The sequence below is a fragment of the Leptopilina heterotoma genome, unplaced genomic scaffold, assembly GCF_015476425.1.
Source record: "Leptopilina heterotoma isolate Lh14 unplaced genomic scaffold, ASM1547642v1 Lhet_24, whole genome shotgun sequence".
NCBI classification, from domain to species: Eukaryota; Metazoa; Arthropoda; class Insecta; order Hymenoptera; family Figitidae; genus Leptopilina; species Leptopilina heterotoma.
Window position 1 is genome coordinate 1,644,690 of NW_025110956.1, and position 23,209 is coordinate 1,667,898.

The following is a 23,209-nucleotide window of genomic DNA, read 5'->3' on the forward strand; positions in this document are numbered from 1 at the left end:
AAAAAAATAATTACTTTTTTTGTTTTTTGTTATACAAAAAAGTTTATAAGGGGAAAGTTGTTTGTTTTTACAAAATTTAAGAAAAAAATTAGAAAAAAATATTTTTTTGAAATTTGTAAAAAAAGTCGCCCAAATTGCAAGTCGATTCATAAAAATTTACTCGAGTTATCGTCGAGATAAAATTTTTTACAGAAAAACTTTTTTCTTTGAATCAGGGGGTCATGAAACGTGAAGATTTATCAAAATTAGAAATTTCTCAAAACCGCACAAATCCAAGACTTTCTCATTTTTGATGGATAATGTAAAAATATAAAACATGTAATTTTCCTAGATTTGTTCACATTGGTAATTTTAAAAATTTTATATTGATTACAAATTAATAAATTGTACCTTAAAAGAAAGTAATTAGCAATTTTAATTTCTATATTCTATAAAAATATAAAGTAATGTACAAAAAATATAAAATTATATACAACAAAATATAAAAATAATATACAAATAATATACAAAAAAATATAAAATAATACATAAGGATATATACTTAACATTCGTCAATCAAAAAATTATAAAATTTAAAAATATATAGATTTCAAAACAAAAAAAATATATACCTATAATAAATTAATCACATTCATTCATAAAGAATAAAATAATTATAATAATATCTTACCAAAAAAATTAATAAATAAACATTCGTCAGCAGGAATTAAAAATAAATTCACCCATCAAACGTCGGAGAAAACATAGAGTTTGGAGTCACAACTAAAATAAATGAGAATCGAAATTATAATAAAGAATTTAGAATGAATAAAGTAAAATAAAATCTCAAAATTTTAAATTAAAAAAATAATTTAATTTAATGGATAGTTACTTAATTAAGATAATAAATAAAATAAAAAATTAAGTTGAGAATAACATACCTATAAAAGATTATAAAACCATTTTTGTAATAAATAAATAAACATTAACATCACAGTTAAATAAATAAAACACTGATAAACATGGACATTATGATGACACACATTTATAATAACACAACACAGAAATTTTTAAAAAAAGTACTTAAATAAATTATAACAAATTAAATTAATACTCTGCGTGTGAAGTCAAAATTAAAACTGAACTCCAAACACTATCTATTCTGTACATCAATCGTTAAATGAAGACCAAAACAAAAACAAATAAGAAACGAAGAGTAGGCAAATGAGCAATCAACAGTATTAATTAATGGAAATAATTCAAAATCATTTCGCATGAACTATCAATATTATCTAAATCAGTTACTTTATTTAAACTATTACTTCCTTCTTTTTTTATAAAAAACATTTCTGAGAAAAGTCTTTTACTAAGAGTAGGTTCAATATCTAGCACTTCAAATTCATCCCATTTTATATTTTTATAAACTAATTTTTTAAAAACTATTTGTTCGAATGTTTTCGTTTAATTCTCCTTCACTATAATCAAAATTTAAATAAATCAAAAATTTATTAAAATCTTTTTTTTCTTAATTTGACACATTTATATTATTTACATTTCTCATAAATAAAAATCCCTTTATTTGTGTTTTTATAATAACTTTCATTATTACAAAATATTGATTGAATTACTTGAGAAATATTGAATGACTAATTCCTTGTTTTTTGATACTGATTTTTATTAATTACAATTGAATGAATTGTACCTCTAGAGGTACTAATTAGCAATTTTAATTTTTAATCTCTTTAAAAAATTATTTTAATGAATAACAAAATTAATAAAAATGTTTTTCATATTTTTCGTTTTAATTTAACATATTTTAAATTACGTCTATTTTTATAAACAAAAATCTCTTTATTTATGTTCTTTATATTATAATTTTTATTATTGCAAATAATATTATTTTTATAATTTTCAACAAACTAAAAGTTACTGCTCTGTTTTATGATACTGTTATGCCTTTACGTAGGCAACCCGCTTTACTCCGCACCTTACATATAGGGTGGATATCACGTCAAAACTCCACCCAAAAAAAAAATGTTGTCCAATTATTCCCAAATTTTTTTTATGATATGCCCTATAGGTTAGTAATTTATCATATAAATTTTTTTGAATTTTATAAAAAATTGTCCAAGGGGGAGGGGGTAGAAGTTCTGAACTTTTGCGTGACGCGCTCCACTTTGATTATTTCTTATAATTAGAGGAAAAAATTTTAAAAAAAATTAGAATATGGGTTTTTTAGATTTTTTCATGGGCTTTCGAATGGCAAAGTCTATTTTCAAAAATTTTTTTATTTTGACATAAATTTCGAAAAAATAAAAATAAATTTTCACTTTTCGCATCTTTGGGTTCATTTTTTCTTTTTCCTTTTATTTTTAAATGAAAGCTGAGCTTTTTTCTGATGAAATACTTGTTTTCCAAAAAACCGTTTTTTTTTGTTTTCGAGAAATGAATTTTTGAATATAGCGCATCACGTCGTCGCGCCGCAATTTAATTTATAAAACGTTACAATTAACTATTTTCTGCATTTTACAGGGTTGAGACTGACATTAGAACAATATAATGCCTGCATTATAGTTTTTTTTTATTTTTTTAAATTAAAAAAAATATTTATTTTTTAAAATTTTTAACAAAATTTAAAAAAAATTTTTTTTAGACTTTTATTTTTAATTTAATACCTACAATTTATTTATTTTCATTTCTAAAGTAAAAAAAAGCGAACAGAAAAATAAAATACAGGCATTAAATTAAAAATAAAATTGCAAAAAAATTTTGTTAAAAATTTAAAAAAATAAATATTTTTTTTAATTTAAAAAAATAAAAAAAAACTATAATGCAGGCATTATATTGTTCTAATGTCAGTCTCAACCCTGTAAAATGCAGAAAATAGTTCATTGTAACGTTTTATAAATTAAATTGTGGCGCGACGACGTGATGCGCTATATTCAAAAATTCATTTCTCGAAAACAAAAAAAAACGGTTTTTTGGAAAACAAGTATTTCATCAGAAAAAAGCTCAGCTTTCATTTAAAAATAAAAGAAAAAAGAAAAAATGAACCCAAAGATGCGAAAAGTGAAAATTTATTTTTATTTTTTCAAAATTTATGTCAAAATAAAAAAATTTTTGAAAATAGACTTTGCCATTCGAAAGCCCATGAAAAAATCTAAAAAACCCATATTCTAATTTTTTTAAAAATTTTTTCCTCTAATTATAAGAAATAATCAAAGTGGAGCGCGTCACGCAAAAGTTCAGAACTTCTACCCCCTCCCCCTTGGACAATTTTTTATAAAATTCAAAAAAATTTATATGATAAATTACTAACCTATAGGGCATATCATAAAAAAAATTTGGGAATAATTGGACAACATTTTTTTTTTGGGTGGAGTTTTGACGTGATATCCACCATAGCTGTAATTTGTCATCGCAAAAATGATATTGTGGTTCTTAGAAACATTGTATAGAGACAAAATAAATTTCTACGAATTCTTTCTATAATTACTTCCTCATAGAGGATGTATTGTAATACCAAAATTTTTCGAGTACGATTTTTTGACATATCTTTATGTTATTTGACCTCAGGAGTTCAAAAATGACATTTTTTAAAAATGTCATTCCGTATGTGTGTGTGTGTGTGTGTGTGTGTAAACATCACATTTTCATAAATATCTCGAAATCATGAAGAGCTTTTGGGTTGAATTTTTTTTAAATTGTAGATCTCACCTGCAGACATAAAATGAGAGTACTCTGAGATAGATTAATAAAGTTTATAACTAAATTTTTTTTTGGCTTTTTAAGTTTGCAAAAAAACGTTTTTTGCCTGTAACTTTGAAAAAAGGTAAGAACACCTATAAATGTTTTTCCATAATTTTGTAGAGTTTTTTCAGACGCATCTTTTGAGCCCTAATTGAACATTTTTTGTCCATATAGACCGGAGATATTAAACTTTTAGAAATAAAAAATTTTGGAAAAGAAGACCTTTTTGAAAATTTTGTTGAAAAATGTAGAAGTACCTTTAAAATTATCATTACCAACTTGTAGAGCATTAAAAAACGCTTGGATTGACCTATTTTTGAACCTAATTCGATAATAAATTTCAAAAATATTAGTATTTTAAAAACCAAAAATTGTGGAAAATGACATTTTTTAAACTTTTTTGTTTAATTCTTAACTATTATAAGTATCTTGTAGGGTATTTAAAAATACATTGATTGACCCAAGATTCAATCACTTTTATCATATTTAGCGGTTTTTTATTTTACTGTAAAGTCAGTTTTCTCAGTGCATGTTTTGAAATATTTTGATTATTGAAACCTTTTAAAATTTCAATTATTTTTAAAAGTTTACACTATAATGCTTTTAATATTCAATTATTATCTAAAATTATAATTAAAATTCATTTTTAAATCAATTTTTATTAGAAAATTCTACGAGAATTCAATTATTTAAATACAAAAATAAATAATTTATTAACTAAATGTTTCTTAAAATTGGATATTCTCATAAAGAATTTTATTAACAAATTTTTAAACAATTAAATTCTTTTGATGAATTTTAAAAAAATGTTAAGAATAATTAGATTTTTCGAGAAATTTGGTTGAAATTGTATTAAAAATAATATTGAAATTCTGCGCTAAGTTTAATTATTTATGAAAATAATTGAATTCTAGCAACGAATTTTATTATTTACGAAAATATAATTGAATTCCTGTAAAAATTTTATTATTTATAAAAGTAATTGAATTATTGTGAAGAAATTTATAAAAAAAATTTGTAAATAATTGAATTCCTGTAAATGTTGACTATTTCATTAAAATAATTAAATGTTTGCGTAGAATTTTATAAAAAATTTTAAAAATTAATTCTATTTTTCTTTTTAATTTTATAAAACTATAGTAGATATCGAAAAACATTAAATTAATGCAAATTTTTGAAAATAATTGAAATTTTGCCGAAAATTTTATTTAAATTTTCGAAAATAATTGAATTTCAGAGAAGAATTTAATTATTTCTAAGGGTCAGGTCAGATCTTCTCATGCAAAACTTATGTATGCAGGTTGACATGGTAGCGTTCAAGAGTGAGAAAGATAGGAAATTATTCTATCTCTCTCACTCTTGAACGCTACTATGGCAACCTGCATGCATAAGTTTTGCATGCGGAGGTCTGAACCGTCTGAACGCTCCCTAAAGGAAATTGTAATTTTGAGGAGAATTTGAACTTTGATTTATATTAATAAAAATAATAATGTACACATTATTTAAATAAAATAAACTTAAATTCTCAATATTTTCTTTAATTTTCTTATATTCTCATGAAAAAATTATTACCGTAATTTCCTTATTGGTTATTTTAAGGCATAAGCACAGTATTGCTTCACGAACGCGCAAAGCATGGGTTAGAAAAGGACAGAAATATATTTTTATCTCTATCTATCTCATGCGTCTTGCATGAGACACATTGGAGTAAGAGAGACAGAATCTGTCTCTCTTACTCCAATTCATGTTAAAATCAGAACCACTTTGTCATAACTTTATTGAATATAAAATTATTTTTAAAAATACTTTATATCATTGGAGTTAAACTATAGAAGAAAATAAATGGACTTCTTTTTTAAAGAAGAAATTCCAGATGAAATAGTATAAGCAAGTCGTTGGCAGGTGTCGCTGCGTTTCTGGAGAGATGCAGCGATGTAGCCGGGTGTAGCCGCCGACCACTGATGCAGTAGCGCGTCGGTCTCCGCCATTTTTAGTTGACAAATTAAGCATCTGTAGAGATCTGTCTGATTGTGTTAAAAAAAAAGATAAAAGTCAATTTATATAAGTGTCTAATTAATAACATTTCTCTGTGTTCCGGTTACCGGACTTCCGCTATTTTTCATTAACTGAAAAACGGTAAGTGAACGGAATATTTGACGGGAATTTATCGGGGAAGGTGCTTGAAAAATATTATTCGTGTTTACGCTGGGTGTGTCAAAGCACTCGCTCTCGTCTATCGCCTCTCCCCCCTCCTTCCTCCCTCCTGGCCATCCCTTTGAAAAATCCCATTCCTCTTTCTTTACCCCCTGTATTTGATGCTGCAATATACGCATACTTCTGACAACTACCACTACTAATTGACAGAATACAACGATGCAATGCACACTTCGGCCCTTTGTCGTTTGATGCGTCGCCTACGCTTTAAAACTTTACATTTCTAAAAAATCGAACAATGAATTCTCTTGTATATTTTGCTAATTTCACTTTCTTATTTTTTCATTAAAAAAAATTATTCATGATTTCCTTTCAAGTGTTTGTGTTTTTTAAACAAGTTTTCGAGTGATTGTTTATAAACACCTCAGAGTATAAAAAGTGGAAAGAAATTTTCTTCCGTTCTCAAGATTTCTCCTCCACAGCTACATCACCGATTTGTTAGTGTAATGTTTTGTGTGGATGAGTCGTTTATTTTCTTAGAAAATTATCGCTCTATTAATACCTACATTTCTATTTTAATTTTTATTATTATTCAACTAGATAAATTATTCTTTTTGTAAAATTTTTAATTTTAGTTGTCTTTTTATTAAAATAAAACTTTTATTTTATTGAAATAAAAAATATGACATTTTAAAATATTTTGGTTAAAACAAAAAGAAGTGAAAATTTTACACTCACTGTAGTGACACGATGACTCAGAATTTACAATAAACTTTTACATTTATAAGAAGTGAAATAATTGTGTGATACTTTTTTTAAACAAAAGTTTGCTTTGTTAATTTACTATTACTTTTAAAATGCTTTTTCTCTTAGTTTGAATTTATTTTTTTAAAATAAAGATTATATTCTAAATTAATTCAAAATTACAAAACTCCAAAAATGTTGGACGTTTTTTGAAAATATTTTTTCAAAAATTAGTGAATGCAATAAAAAGGAAAATTAAATATTTTAGAACTTTATAAATTATTAATAAATAGTGTAATTTAACGATCAATCTGAGTCAAGGAAATTAAAATAATAGAAATCCTCTTCAGAAACTATTAAATTTATTAATAAAAAATGTTTTTAAAAAAGTTTTTACAATTTGTTAATTGAAACAATAAAAATTAAAAAATAAAGTATTTACCGAAAAAAAAGAAAATTAAAATATTGTAATTATAAATAAATGTTAAATATATATATAAATTATTTTTTATACTTGTCAAACTATTTTAAAAGAATTTGAATTTAAAAAAATAAAATAAGTTTCATTATCATGTGTTGCATAGAAACAAGAATTACTAAAAATTAATCTCAAAATATGATTTTTAAATAATAGAAGAAAAATGTTTTTCAGTTTTAGGTATATTAATATTATGATATATTTGAAATAGTAAATATTTAAGGGTAAACAATTATAAATATCATTATTAATGGCTCATAATTTAGAAAGTTAATTATTATCCTGCTTTTAAAGGGACAAAGAGATTTAGTGCTTAAATCTTAGGTACTAATGTCCTCAGCAGGATATTTCCTCTATCCAAATTTAAATACTTTTATTGATGTATTGTTTATCTACAGGTGGGGAAATCCGTCGGAACCATGAGTTACCAAATGGCATCAAATCAATCCCGACCCAGTGAGTATATTCAAAAAAGAATTTACGATTTTATGTAACACTTGATCCTTTATACAATAAGGGTCATTCTCTGGAGAAAACGAGCAAAAATTAAAATTTATTGACTCGAAACTCCAGTATAAATTGTTGCCCTATATAAGTGTAAAAAAATTCCTAAAAAATTAAGTTTAAGAAAGAAATGTAAATAGTAGTGGGGGGTTGAACTTTTCAAATTTGAAGTAACATTGTTGCATTCAAATCTTTATCAGGAAGCATTCGACAAAGAATCGAAAAAAAAGTTACTCCAATGTCATCAAAGATTTCAATTTGAAATTTAAAAAACTTCGCATAGATTCAATTATTTTCAAAAATTTGTTTAAATTCTCGTTAAAATTTCTATTATATTTATAAATTAATAAAATTCTTCTCCAAAATTCAATTAATTTAAAAAAATTTAAAAAACTTCTTGGCAAAATTTCAAATATTTTCAAAAATTCTCCTCATTTCAATTATGTTTAATATCTACTATTTTAATAAAATTTTCCAAAAGAATTAAAATATTTAAACAAAATTTTAATAAAAATTTCACAGGAATTCAATGAGTTACCAATTTATTATAAATTTCTTGGTACCAATTCAATTATTTTTATTTTTAATTTTTCAATGAAAGTTTCTCGAAGGAATTCGAATATATTCAGAGAATTGAAAAAATTAGTTCTGAGAAATTCAATTATTTCGAAAAATTTAAATAAATTTCTTTTAAAAATTCTATTATTTAAAAAAATTTTGACAAAATTCTTTACAAGATTTAGGGAATAAAATTGCAATTTTAATAAAATTTTCCTGTACAATACAATTCTTCTTAAGAATTCAATTATTTTCACAAATAATACATTTTTTATGGGAATTCAATTATTTCAAAAAATTTGAATAACATTCGTCTTAAAAAATCAATTATTTACATAAATAATAAAATTTTTCTCAAAAATTCAAGTATTCAAAAAAATTTTGATAAAATGTTTTATGAATTTGAAAAAATTATAATAAAATTGATCACAGAATACAATTATTATTTTCGTAAAATATAACATGCTTCCTAGGAATACAATTGTATTCCTATAGTCTATTCAATTATTTTCGTAAAAAATAAAATTCTTCGAAGCAATTCAATTACTTATTTACGAAATTTTAATAAAATTCTTCCCAAAGAATAGAATTTTTTTTAAAAATAAATTTTTTCACCGGAATTGAATTATTAAACAAAAAATTTAACAAAATTCTTCCGATTTCAATTATTTTCAATTTTCTTAATAAAATTTAATTATTTTCAAAAAGTTTTTAAAAAATCTGAAAAATTCAATTATTTGAAAAAATTTAAATAAAATTCTTCTCAAGAAATTAATTATTTTTATAAATAATATTTTTCTCCGGAATTCAATTATTTTCCCAAATTAAAATTCTTCATAGAAATTCAATTATTTTCAAAATTCTAATAAAATCGTTCTCAAGAATTCAATTATTTTCATAAATAATAAAATTCTTCACAGAATTTCAATTAAAAATTTTCAATTATTTAAAAAATATAAAATTATTTAGAAAAATTTAATAAAAATCGTTACAAGAATTCAATTAATTTCATAAATGATAAAATTCTTCACAGGATTTCAATTATTTTTTATACAATTTTAAACAAAATGATAGAAATATGCATTTATTCTTAAATTTTTTTTTTAATTTGACGAAAGGAGTCAATTATTTTTAAAAATTTTGATAAAATTCTTCATAAAAATTCCATTTTTAGAAATAATTGATTTTTGATAAGGATTCAAATTAAAATCTGTGAAGATTTGAATTTATATTTTCAATATTTCTTTGAGTATCTAATAATTTTTAGAGTGAATCAGAATATTTTTTAGAGTCAGGGGAAAGGTCAGGGACAAAATTTTATATCAGTAAAGTTAGGAAAATGTCAGAAAAAAATTTTTTTGGCAGGGAAATTAAAGAATTAAAACAGATAACTGTTTTAATTTCGAAGAAGCCTTTAGCTAATGAGCACCAGGTAGCAAAATTTAAATTTTTAAATACTTTCTATTATTCTAATGTTATAAATTTTATAATAATTTTTACCAGTAGTTCATACAAGAAACATGATTTTTCACTTTCAAACAAACATTTTTTTTGCTTTGAATAAACAAATTTTTGTCAGGAAAATTCGTTTTAATGTCAGGGAAATTAATAAAGTCAATCTTGCGGCCACCGTGGTTTAGTTAAATTAATTCAGTTTATTATTGAATTTTCCTTTTTTAACTTATTTTTCCCATTCCCCATGTTTTGTTTATTTTAATTTACAATTAAAAATATTTTTTAAATATTTACATTTTTTTATCTGATCCCCATATATGATTAAACTAGGTTAAATGTGAACAATTATTTTGTAGGTTAGACAGGGTTCCTACAGAATCTGGAAATCATGGAAATCATGGAAATGGTATGGAATTTTTAAAAGGCTTCTGGAAATCATGGAAAAGGCCTGGAATTTTTAAAAGTTTCTAAATTTTTCCTGTTTTCCATTTTTTCTCTTCAATATAAATTCAATTAGAAATTTTAAAATATAATATATATATACTACACGACGTGGAAATTAAATTTAAAATTCCACTGGAATTTCCTAAAAATTTGACCTGGAAATCATGGAAAAGGTATGGAATTTTAAATTCGGATTTCTGTAGGAACCCTGTTAGATGTACAGCCATATTGGAATGAAAAGACTCACGGTTTCTGTTATCTACACCAAAGTCAATTTAAAAATATTTTTTTTAAATTACAAAAAAAGAAAGTTTTTGGAGAATCTGCTTAAAGTCCAATACTTTATATCTTCAGTTATTAGGTGAAAGTTATTAAATTTTGGCAAAAGAAATTTAGAAGTTTTAAATAAAAGTTCTCTTAAACAAATATATCTTTAAAGGAAAATTCAGTTGAAAAACTCATTTAGATAGAAATTTTTTTTCTAGAAAATTTTATGAGAATTTAGGAGAAAAGTTTTATGCACCTGAAATTTGTAAAGACAGATCAAAGATAATGAAAAGCAATGCAGAGAATATATACTGAACAGACACAAGTCGCAAAGTACATACATATATGCTGAACCTCACATTTTCAATGATTTATATACAACTTTTAGTAAATACAGAAATGTGAACACAGGAAAAAGAACTGTTTGATGACTGAAAAAGCAGGAGAGTTAACATAGATTTCTTTCAATTTAAAAATACGACTGTAAAAAAGGGAGAAAAGAGGGGAAAATAAAAAAGAATTCTATTTATCATTTCCTAGAATGATAATGAGCTTGAATTGCAAATAGAGGAATGAGAAAACAGCAAAAATTATTTTCAATACTTTAAACTTCAAAATTAATACACTTATTCTGTTAATAGCAATTATACATTTGCCTTTTTTCGCAATTGTTTTCTTTTATCTTTAAACTACAGACTTCAAGTCTTAATTTTAAAAAAATGCATTTAATCATTTTCATTCGTTTCGGAGTAATAATGAAAATAAAATAAAATTACCTTAAACTTCAACATTTCATCACTTAACGGAGAAAAATATAAAGTAACTTTTACTACTTTTATAGTAAAATATTTCCGGTAAAGTATTTCTGGTAATTTTGACTATACTTTTGGAGTAAATTTTGCTACGTTCGAAGTACATATTTGTAAAAATTAATAAAATTTACTTCGAACGTAGCAAAATTTACTCCACACTGAGAGAAATGGACCCAAGTTAATACAACCAGAAAAAAGTGGTTAATGAAATGCAGTTACTGGACCAACTTAAAATTGTCTTTGCAACATGTTTTCTGGTTACAGTAACCAGAAATTTAGTTATGTTAACTAAAATTGCCAAAAAAAACAATCCTAGTTGTGACAACCATGATCTGTGGTGAAATTTGTCTTCAACTACGAACACATGTTATAGCAAAACTTTAGTGAAAAGTTGTAGGAAAATGAAACCTGGTAGTAGTAACCAGTCAATTTGTTAGATTTCAGTAGTCGGGAGCAAGCGCAGTACGTCTTTATACTTTCTGCTATAGTTTGACTTTTAACACAAATGAACACAACGAAGAATGCACTCATCAAGTTTTTATTTTAAAGTATTTTATGGTTTTCCATCTTTCTTCTTATTAACAAAAGTGTATAAAGTAAAAGTGAATATGATGCTGTTGATGTAAATCTTTTTACTTATTTCAGTGACAGTATTGTTGACAATTAATTAGATAAATGCAATTAATGATTTCATATAACCTATATGTTTTTGACGATTTTTAAAATTATTTTTATGAAAACAAAGGATGGACTACATTATTTATAAGTATTGTGAAAATAAATTCTAAAATAAGAAGATGAAAAAATATATAATTTTAACCTCTTAATCATAGATAACATACATCGTTGTCTATTATATAGCTTTACATTCCCATCCACAATTTCAGTGTCAACCACGATCCTGGTTACTATAACCAGGAATTAAATTTATATTAACCATGTTTTATCGTCAAGACAACTATGTTCAGTCATGTTCGAACAACTTGAATCGTAGTCAAAGACGTTTTTCACCACGAAAATTTGGTTGTATGAACCAGGAATTTCTCTCAGTGCAAAAGTAGTCAAAATTACCAGAAATTTTTTACTATAAAAGTAGTAAAAGTTACTTTATATTTTTCTCTGTGTTCCAAAATAAAAAAAAAATTTGATAAATATTTTAGAGGGTAAAATATTTATTTTTATATATCTAGCAAAAATCATAGATAACTTGAAAATCAGAGGCAAAAGTTTTTTCTATAGACGCTTTAAGACTTATCGATTGACCTTTTTTTAATTTTACACGACCTGAATTTCATTAGTTCTTAAAATTTTCAGAAGTCATAATTTTTTAAAAACATTATAATTTTAAGATTTTTTTTCTAATCATTTTAATTTAATCTCCTGAGAATTCATTGATTACATTTTATTTTCTAACCTTTTATGATTCTCTTGTTAAAAATATAATTTGCTTTGAAACATTCAGAAAGAAAGTAAATCTTTATAAAGAATTTCTTGGATGCTTAATTAATATTATTATTGTTATTATGTTATTACTTATCAATATTCTTTGCTTTTCATTATATTTATGTCAAATTTGATTTTTTAATCAATTATTTAAATATTTTTATAAAATTCTTTAAAAAGAAATTAATTATTTTCTAAAAATTTGTTTATGGGAATTAAATTATTTTCATAAATAATAAAATTCATCGCAAATTAAATTACTTTTAATATAATTTTAATAAAATTTCTCGAAAGAATTCAATTATTTTTAATAAATTTTAATAAAATTCAATATACGAATTGAATTATTTTTAATGCAGTTTTAATTTAATTCGTCGAAAAAATTTGCAAGAATACTTTTTTTTAAAATTTTAATAAATTCTTCATAGAAATTCAATTGTTTTCATACATAATACAATTCTTTAGATAAATTCAATTATTTTTAATATAAGTTTAATAAAATTCTTCGAAAGAATTCAATTATTTTCAAAAATAATAAAATTCTTTAGAGGAATTCAATTATTTTGAATACAATTGAGCTCCCGCGTCCAATAACTCGATCTGCGCTTGAACTGAAAAATTCAAGCCAGTCAAGCCGGCAGAAAATGGAAAAAAATAAAAGTCGGAATTTTTAATTTTAAAACATACTACCGTATAGAGCATAAAAATGCCCAACTTTTTTGTCTTTGAAATTTTTCTGTAGAACTTTTATTTTTAATAATAATGGACAAAAACTGAATTTTTTTTATTCTTCAATTTCATTGAATTTCAAAACATAAATCGACTTTTCTCAAACAAATCTTAATGAAATTAATTAAAAATTGATATACTTACTTATCAGGGTCTACCGAAGACGATGAAGTGATTGAAACATTAAAAAAAGTTTATTGAAAAATTATTTGTTAATATAAATACAGATCTGTCAATAAATACGTTTTCTCAACTTTGTTGAGAAAAAGTGTGCGGTGAACTTTCGAGTTGACACAACTTCCAGTGAGACATTTGTTTATTAACATGTGAAGAAGTTTTTTGGAAATTTTTATTTAAATCGGATGAAAAATAAAGAAAATACATAATGTTTAAAAAAATATGCGTCGTGCGGTGTTTTGACATTTCGACGCAAGAGGAGAAAACTATTGGAAACTAACAGTGGTCGCCTTTTAAAAATGGCTGCTTGAACGTAAACGTAATTTCAAAAGGATTTTTCTCCTAATTTGGACAGTTATTGCAAAATAGAAAAAAACCAGTTATCCTGAAAATTTGCTTTTTCATTTGTACACAAGAAATTGAAAATCCAATATAATACACGACGTTAGGAAGTAAAATATGAGAATTAGATATGCCCATTAGGTGCTGCCCTCTGGTGGTAATTTTATGCATCGCGCATTTGTTTAACTTTTACCTATTTTTCTTCCTGTCGTTGTAAATCTAAATAAATCTTTTACTGCCTATCATATTATAAATGTATAGAATTGTTTTTATTTTAAATATAATACATGAATAAACTTATTTTTAAATAAATCAACAGAAAATAGCAATAGTTTCCAATAGTTTTCTCCTCTTGCGTCGAAATGTCAAAACACCGCACGACGCATATTTTTTTAAACATTATGTATTTTCTTTATTTTTCATCCGATTTAAATAAAAATTTCCAAAAAACTTCTTCACATGTTAATAAACAAATGTCTCACTGGAAGTTGTGTCAACTCGAAAGTTCACCGCACACTTTTTCTCATCAAAGTTGAGAAAACGTATTTATTGACAGGTCTGTATTTATATTAACAAATAATTTTTCAATAAACTTTTTTTAATGTTTCAATCACTTCATCGTCTTCGGTAGACCCTGATAAGTAAGTATATCAATTTTTAATTAATTTCATTAAGATTTGTTTGAGAAAAGTCGATTTATGTTTTGAAATTCAATGAAATTGAAGAATAAAAAAAATTCAGTTTTTGTCCATTATTATTAAAAATAAAAGTTCTACAGAAAAATTTCAAAGACAAAAAAGTTGGGCATTTTTATGCTCTATACGGTAGTATGTTTTAAAATTAAAAATTCCGACTTTTATTTTTTTCCATTTTCTGCCGGCTTGACTGGCTTGAATTTTTCAGTTCAAGCGCAGATCGAGTTATTGGACGCGGGAGCTCAATTTTAATTCAATTCTTTAAAATCTTTTAATTACTTTCGAAAATTTCGACAATATTTTTCAAACTAATTTACTTATTTTCAAAAATTAAAATTTAATAAAATTCAAGGCGAATATTCAAATAATATCATGAATATAATAAAATTTTCAAAGTAATCTAATTGTGTAAAATCATTTATTTAAATATTTTAATAAAATTCTTAGGAAAGAATTAATTATATTCTAAAACTTTGAAAAAATTTGCTTATAATAGGTAAATTATTATTTTCATAAATAATAAAATTCATCGCAAAAAATCAATTATTTTTAATCCAATTTTAATTAAATTATTCGAAAAAAAGAATTTATAATTATTTTTACAAATTTTAAAATTTTTCCCAAGAATTAGATTATTTAAGAAAATTTAGTATAATTCATTACAAGAATTCAATTATTTTCAAAAATAATAAAATTCGTTGCAGGAATTCAATTATTTTTATAAATATTAAAATTCCTTTTCTAGAATTCAATTATTTTTATGAATAATAAAATTTTTCACAGAATTTTAATTGTCAAATTTAGTTGAAATAAATTTTGTTTTAAAAAAATAAGTTTCTTACTTTTAAAAATTATTTTAAAATGTAATCGAATTTTTGAAAAATTCTAAAAGTTTGGAAAATAATTGAAGTTTAGAAGATTCAATTTTTTTCAAAATAATTTTAATAAAATTCTTCGCAGAAATCCAATTATGTTAAAAAATTTACAAAAATTCTTGTCAAAATTTCAATTATCTTTATAAATAATAAAATTTTTCTCCGAAATTAAATTATTTTCAAAAATTTTAATAAAATTCTTGGCAGAATTTCCAATTATTTTTAATACAATTTTCATCAAATTTCTCGAAAAATAAAATTATTCTTAAAAATTTTATTAAAATTTTATTATCTAAAAAATATTGATTTAAAAATGAATTTCAAATTAAAATCTTTGAAAATTTGAACTTTTCATACTTTTAATTAAGAATTCTGTAGAATTATTTTTTCTGAAAAAGTTTAATGGAATTTTTTAAAATTATTTGTAGTTTTTAATTTCTAATAATATATTTAATTGAAGAATGTCAGAATAATCGAAATTTCGTAATATTAAATTGTAAACAAAAGAATTTGTAAATTCAGAAAAAACTTTTTCAAAAATTGACTTAAAGAAGAATTTTCAGGGTCGCCACATGTCAGTAAAATCAGAGAAATGTCAGGAAAACAAAATTTTTGTTAGTAAAGTCAGGGAAATTATAGGAAAAAAAAATTTTTTGTCAAGGAATTTAAGGAAATTTAGACTTTTTTCATTTACAATAAAAATCTTTTTGAATAATTGAAATTTTCTAAAATTTAATTAAAAATACTTTTCACCCGTTTATTTACCAAATAAAATAAAAAATAAAAATAATTAATTTTTTCAAGTATTTTATTACAATTTTTAAAATTCAACTTTTGAAGAATTTTAATTGCAAATTTTGAAAATAATTTAATTATCAAAAATGTTAATGAAAAATCTTTAAATTTAAAACTTAAAATTGAAAATTAATGAAAATTAGCTTCTAATTTTTTAAAATTCAATATTTTCAATTACATATTTTCGAAAATTCAAATACACACAAAAAATAATATTTTAGAAATTATTTTTAACATTTTGGAGAAAAAAATTATGTTAAAAATTTTTAATTAAAATTTCATCAAAAAATTAATTATTTTTTCTAAATTACATTAAAATATTTTTAAAAATTGTATCTTAGAATTGTTTTATCACGATTTTTTTAGAGTTATAAAAAAATTATAAATTTTAATAATTAAAATTCTTTAATAATTTGATTATTTTTATCTATATTTTTTAAAAATTCAATTATTTTTAAAAGATTTTACCAAATTTTATTTTTTTTTGAAAATTTGTCATTTATTTTTTCAAAAATATAATTAAAAAACTATTATCCTTCAAAAATTATTGAAAAATATTTTTTTAAAAATTAATTATAAGAATTTTTTATAATAATTTTTTGAAAATATTTTACCTTAATAATTTAAGAAAAAAACACGGACAGTTTCAATTATTATAAAAAATTGAGTTTTTGTATTTAAATAATTGAATTCTAGAAGAATTTTCGAAAATATTATTTAAAATAATTGACTTAGAAATGGAGTTTAGTTAAAAATTGTAGAAAATAATTGAATTCACGTAGGGTTACAATTATAATTTTTTAGAAATTATTAAAATTCATATATTTTACTCATTATCCATAAACTTTCATATTTTTCTGTAAAAAGAATTTTTATAAAAAAAATAATGATTATTTATTTAAAAATGAAGTTGTTGATGTTTTCGAATAATTTTCGTTTTGAAAACCTGGAAAAATTTCGTTTTTTAACCTAGAAAAGTCGGAATTTGAAAAGAGCAAAAGCGTGTGGAAACCTAAAAAAGAATAAATAATAGACAAAAAATTGTTACATGAACATTTATTTCAGTGTCGCATGGAAGTTATCAGGGTCCTGGGGACCTTCCCATGGGATCTGCTAAGGAACAAACACTTATGTGGCAGCAGAATTCATACATGGGTGATTCCGGTATTCATTCGGGAGCCGCCACTCAGGCGCCTTCCCTTTCTGGAAAGGAAGATGAAGAAATGGAAGGAGATCAGCTGATGTTCGATCTTGATCAAGGCTTCGCACAAGGATTCACTCAAGATCAAGTAGATGGTAAATATGTTTCATTTTCTATGCTTGAATTTAATTTTTGATAATTACCAGTTGACAAGGTTTACAATAACAAAATATTGCTATTTTATTGTAGAAATGAACTCTCAACTGAGTCATACTCGCTCTCAGCGAGTACGAGCTGCCATGTTTCCCGAAACGCTTGAGGAGGGAATCGAAATTCCATCGACACAATTTGATCCAGCTCAGCCGACTGCAGTTCAACGATTGGCGGAGCCAAGTCAAATGTTGAAACACGCTGTGGTTAATCTCATCAACTATCAAGATGACGCGGAACTTGCAACTCGCGCTATTCCCGAATTGATCAAACTGTTGAACGATGAAGATCAAGTCGTTGTCTCTCAAGCGGCAATGATGGTCCATCAACTCTCAAAGAAGGAGGCTTCACGTCACGCCATAATGAACAGCTCTCAAATGGTGGCCGCTTTAATTCGCGCCATTTCCAACAGCGACGATCTCGAGTCGACCAAGGCTGCAGTTGGCACTCTGCACAATTTGTCACATCACAGACAAGGTTTATTGGCAATTTTCAAAAGTGGCGGTATTCCAGCGCTCGTCAAGCTACTCAGCTCTCCCATGGAGTCAGTTCTATTCTACGCCATCACAACTCTTCACAATCTTCTCCTTCATCAAGAGGGATCAAAAATGGCTGTTCGGCTCGCTGGGGGCCTGCAAAAAATGGTCGCTCTTCTGCAGCGAAACAACGTTAAATTCTTGGCAATTGTCACCGATTGCCTGCAGATTCTTGCTTATGGAAATCAGGAGAGCAAACTCATTATTCTCGCTTCGCAGGGACCGATCGAATTGGTCAGAATTATGCGTTCGTATGATTATGAGAAGCTCCTGTGGACAACATCAAGAGTTCTTAAAGTTCTTTCAGTTTGCTCGAGCAATAAGCCAGCGATTGTTGAGGCCGGAGGAATGCAAGCATTGGCTATGCATCTTGGTAATCCGAGTCAGAGGCTAGTGCAAAACTGCCTTTGGACTCTCAGAAATTTATCAGACGCTGGAACTAAAGTTGATGGTTTGGGAGTTTTGCTTCAAGGACTGGTACAAGTACTTGGATCTAGCGATGTTAATGTCGTCACATGTGCCGCTGGCATCCTCTCCAATCTCACTTGCAACAATCATCGCAACAAGGTAAATCACTTGTTGCAGGCGGCATTGCTTTTTGCTTTTTATTTCAAAGACACAAAAGTGTCGATTTCCGTTATCAGATAACAGGGAGTAAAGTATTCTTCAAACAAAATATATATTTGAGATCTGTTATATATATATTTTGAGTCTTGTTTTGTCACTCGCAAGAAATGGCAGTGTTCAGTCTTAACGATATCTTATTTATATTGACGAATTTTAAGACGTGTTACAAATGTAACGAATTATTTGTTTCAACAATTTTTTAAACTTTTTTAAAAAATGACTAGTGGCCTGATGATGGTGTCAAACCAAGACACCGAAACGTTGCACAAGTGATACAAGTGTTTCATTTACTACTCTTCCGATAATCGATTTAAAAACTTTAACAAATTACAACAACGGAAGAAAATAAACGATTATTACTATATATTTGAGATCAATTCCGTTATATTTCGACTAAAGTCGTTGCCGATTAGTTTATAAAAATTCAGGGTATGGAAAACCTGGAAATAGTATGGAATTCAAAAAATATTATAGAAAACCTGGAAATGGTATCGAACTTAAACAAATTTCTCAAATTTTGCCCGTTTTTCAAAAATTTAAAAAAAAATTTGATTTAAAATTGAAAAATGTTTTTACATGACGGCCACACGTCAGTCAAGTCAGGAAAACAAAGTTTTTGTCCGTAAAGTCAGGGAAATGACAAGAAAATATTTTTTTTGCCAGGGAAATTAAGAAAATTGAAACTTTCTTCGATTTATTTTCAAAAATTGAGACTTTCGACTTTTTTTCTAAATATTGCAACAAATTTTTTAGTCATTAAGCCATTTTTTAGTCTAAAATGAAAATTATTTCGATTTTTATAGTGCGAAAAATAACTACAAACGTATCTTTCAAAAATTATATTTGAATCACTTTTTTAAGATAATTAAATTTTCAAATTATATCTATAATAGAAATCTTTTTGAATAATTGAAATTTCGTAAAATTTAATTGAAAATAATTCAGCTTTTTTTAAGTATTTTGTTATAAATTTTTAAAATCAACTTTTGTAGAATTTTAACAGCATATTTTGAAAATAATTGAATCATTTATCAAAATTGTTAATGGAAAATATTTGAAAATAAAAATTAATGAAAAGTAGCTTAAAATTTTTTGATCATAATTTTTTAAAATTCAATTATCTTCGAACAAAGTAAATAAAAATTTATGAAAATTTTCTTTTTTAGACTTATTGAAATTTCGGACAAATCATGGTCTTATTTATAATTAAAATTCTTCAATAATTTGAATATTTTTATTTATATTTTTCAAAAATTCAATTATTTTTAAAAGATTTTAACTTAAGAAAAAAAGGTGGAAAGTTACAATTATTATAAAAAAATTGAGTTTTTATATTTAAATAATTGAATCTTAGAAGAGCTTTCGGAAAATTATTGAAAATAATTAATTTAGAGATGTAGTTTAGTTAAAAATTTAATTATTCAATTATTTTTGAAATTTTTTATAAAATTCTTTGCAACTATTCAATTATTTTCATAAATAATAAAATTCATTGTAGGATTTCAATTATTTTAATCAATTATTTAAAAATATGTTTTTATAAAATTCTTCCCAGGAATTCAATTATTTACAAAAATAACAATTAATAATTATAATTTTATATCAATTTAAAAAATTAATTCATCACAAGAATGCAATTATTTTTAAAAGTAATAAATTTTTTTTTGGAAATTCAATTATTTAAAAAAATTCTATTAAAATCGTTCGCTAGAATTCAATTATTCTCAAAAATTTTAATAGAATTCTTTGTAAAATTTAATTATTTTCAAAAAGTTTTCGCCATTCAATGAGTTTAAATATCTACTATTTTCATAAAATTTCCAAACAGAATTCAATTATTTTCATAAATAATAAAATTCATCGCAGGATTTCAATTATTTTTAATCCAATGTTACAGAAATTGCACAAAAAATTTAATTATTCTTAAAAATTTAATTTCGATTCTTCGAAAAAATCAATTATTTAAAACAATGTTTTTTTTAAATTCTCTGGAAGAATTCAATTGTTTACAAAAATTTTAGGACTTTTCACAGGAATTAAATTATTTTCAATAAAATAATTAAAATTTCACAGACATTCCAATATTCTCAAAAATTTTAATAGAATTCTTTGTAAAATTCAATTATTTTTAAAAACTTTTCCTAATTCAATGATTTTCAATATCTACTATTTTCATAATATTTCCAAACAAAATTGAATTATTTAAAAAAAATTTTGTAATAATCTTCGTAAGAATTCAATTATTTTCATGTATAATAAAAATTTCTCAGGAATTCAATTATTTAAATTATAATTTGCATAAAATTAGTCGAAAGAAATAAATTATTTAAAATTTTTATAAAATTCTTCGCAAGAATTAAATTATTTTTATAAATATTTAAATTCTTTCACGAAAAATAAAACTCGTTGCAGGAATTGAATTTATTAGCAGGATAAGAAAGAAGTTAATATTTTTGATGAAAATTAGGAAAAAGTCAAGAAATTAAAAAATATGGAATGGAATTTTTGTCAGCTTTGTAAAGTGTCTATAACGAATTTTTTTTGGTTGTCAAGTTTAATTTTTTAATAGCTACTTTTTTACTACTTTTTTTTAATTTAAAAGCTACTTTTTGCTACTTCCTTAAAATTAATTATCGAGTGCGAAATCTGTGAAGCATTAATTTTTTACATATTTAAAGGAATTCCTTACTTAAAGATACAAATTTTAATATAAAATGAATTTGAAGATTGTTAAAGTTGGAAAAATAAATTTCGCAGTAATTACAATGTAGTTGAATTATTTTTAAATACAATTATTTTTGCAGGAAACGGTTTGTCAAGTTGGAGGAGTTGATGCTCTTGTACGCACAATTGTGAATGCAGGAGACAGAGAAGAAATTACGGAGCCAGCTGTTTGTGCTCTCCGTCATTTGACTTCTCGTCATCAAGAGGCAGAAATGGCACAAAATGCAGTGCGCATAAATTACGGTATCCAAGTTATTGTAAAACTTCTTCAGCCTCCTTCTCGATGGCCATTAGTGAAGGCGGTTATTGGTCTCATTCGGAATTTGGCTCTATGTTCTGCAAATCATGCTCCACTTCGCGAACACGGAGCTATTCATCATCTCATCAGACTTCTCATGCGAGCGTATCAGGATACTCAAAGGGTAAATTTTTATCAATTCATAAACTCATTTACTCATTTTTCGTACTAGAACTATAAACTAAAGTGAAAATATACGTATTATACGGTTTTAAATTTTTTCAAGTATAAAAACGATTTTATTTTAAGTTTTCATTTATAGTTGACATTGAAAAATTTGTTTTTTTCTTTCAGCAACGATCATCTGTAGCTAGTGCTGGAAGTCAATCGACACCTGGAGCCTACGCCGATGGGGTAAGAATGGAGGAAATTGTTGAAGGAACTGTCGGAGCTCTTCACATTCTTGCTAGAGAATCACACAATAGAAGTGTTATTCGATCTCAAACTGTCATTCCAATATTTGTTCAGGTAAACAAATTTTCAAATCTACTAGACTTTTTTTTCTCTAAAATTTAAATTTTCATTTTAGTTTTTCTCACGAATAGTTACAATCGATACAAGTTATCTATAGTTGAGTAAAACAACGAAGATTGTACATTTTAAATCATATATAGCCATTCCAAAAATAATCATCTATAAATAGAGTTACGTAACTTTTTTATCAAAAAAAAAAAAAAATAGGATAGAAAGTGGCAATAAAACACTCTCACGTTTAAAATTATTTTTCCAAGAATATAAATCGAATTTTAAATTAGCGAAAATTTTGCATCTGTTGGTAATCTTTCACGCAGATATTCTAAAGTGCAAATTTAATTTAATAAATTTAATAACTTGAATAATAACTTCATTCAAATAAATAAAATAAATATAAAATAAATAAAATAAATAAAATAAATAAAATAAATAAAATAAATAAAATAAATAAAATAAATAAAATAAATAAAATAAATAAAATAAATAAATAATAAAAAGAGAATTCTAATAAATTGCTATTGAAATTGTTTTTAAAAAATTCAAATTGTTCATTAAGTTTTAAAGTAAAACACTGAAATGAAACCAAAAAAGTAGTTTTATTAAAAATGTAATATTTTTCTTCAATTGTACACTTGTACAGTAATTTTGAAAAATTTAAAAAGAAATCTAATATACATAAATATATTGAATTACTTGAAAAATATGAACTGCGTCAATGAGGGCCGGCTTCAAGACTCAGGTGCTATGAGAAAAACGTGGAATTTCTTTTGATATCCCTCTAAAGAGAGTCAGGTAACGTTTTTCTTATTCAGGTAACGTTTGCTTTCATCCTCTGTCCTTGAAAGGAACTTAAGAATATCTTTGTTTAAATTTTACACATCTTTTTCTGTCAAAGAGAAATAACTCATAAAATCTCTTCCTTCGCCTAATTCGTACTTCTACTTATTTAAAAAATAATAATAAAACTTTAGCTATTTAAATAAACCATAAAACAATGT

At 24.3% G+C, this 23,209-nt stretch overlaps 1 protein-coding gene and 1 long non-coding RNA gene across 4 annotated transcripts in view; one reads left to right on the forward strand and one right to left on the reverse strand.

The window, feature by feature from the left end:
• Positions 1-674: 674 nt before the first annotated feature.
• On the reverse strand, positions 675-1,239 carry LOC122503022. The gene is made up of 2 exons (XR_006301694.1): positions 921-1,239; positions 675-762 (listed from the first exon to the last, which is right to left on the reverse strand). It is a non-coding gene; the product is annotated as an uncharacterized LOC122503022 (long non-coding RNA).
• Positions 1,240-5,674: 4,435 nt separating this feature from the next.
• Positions 5,675-23,209, forward strand: part of LOC122503023 (armadillo segment polarity protein) — a 38,977-nt gene continuing 21,442 nt past the window's right edge. The window contains exons 1-6 of one of the 3 annotated variants that reach the window (XM_043613418.1): positions 5,675-5,865; positions 7,504-7,561; positions 17,267-17,497; positions 17,592-18,655; positions 21,520-21,861; positions 22,032-22,205. In XM_043613418.1, the coding sequence (XP_043469353.1) occupies positions 7,525-7,561; positions 17,267-17,497; positions 17,592-18,655; positions 21,520-21,861; positions 22,032-22,205 (1,848 nt within the window). In that variant the 5' untranslated portion in view covers positions 5,675-5,865; positions 7,504-7,524. Of the gene's footprint in view, positions 5,866-6,146; positions 6,381-7,503; positions 7,562-17,266; positions 17,498-17,591; positions 18,656-21,519; positions 21,862-22,031; positions 22,206-23,209 lie in introns of those variants that run through there. The other 2 variants (XM_043613416.1, XM_043613417.1) reach the window with 2 other exon arrangements.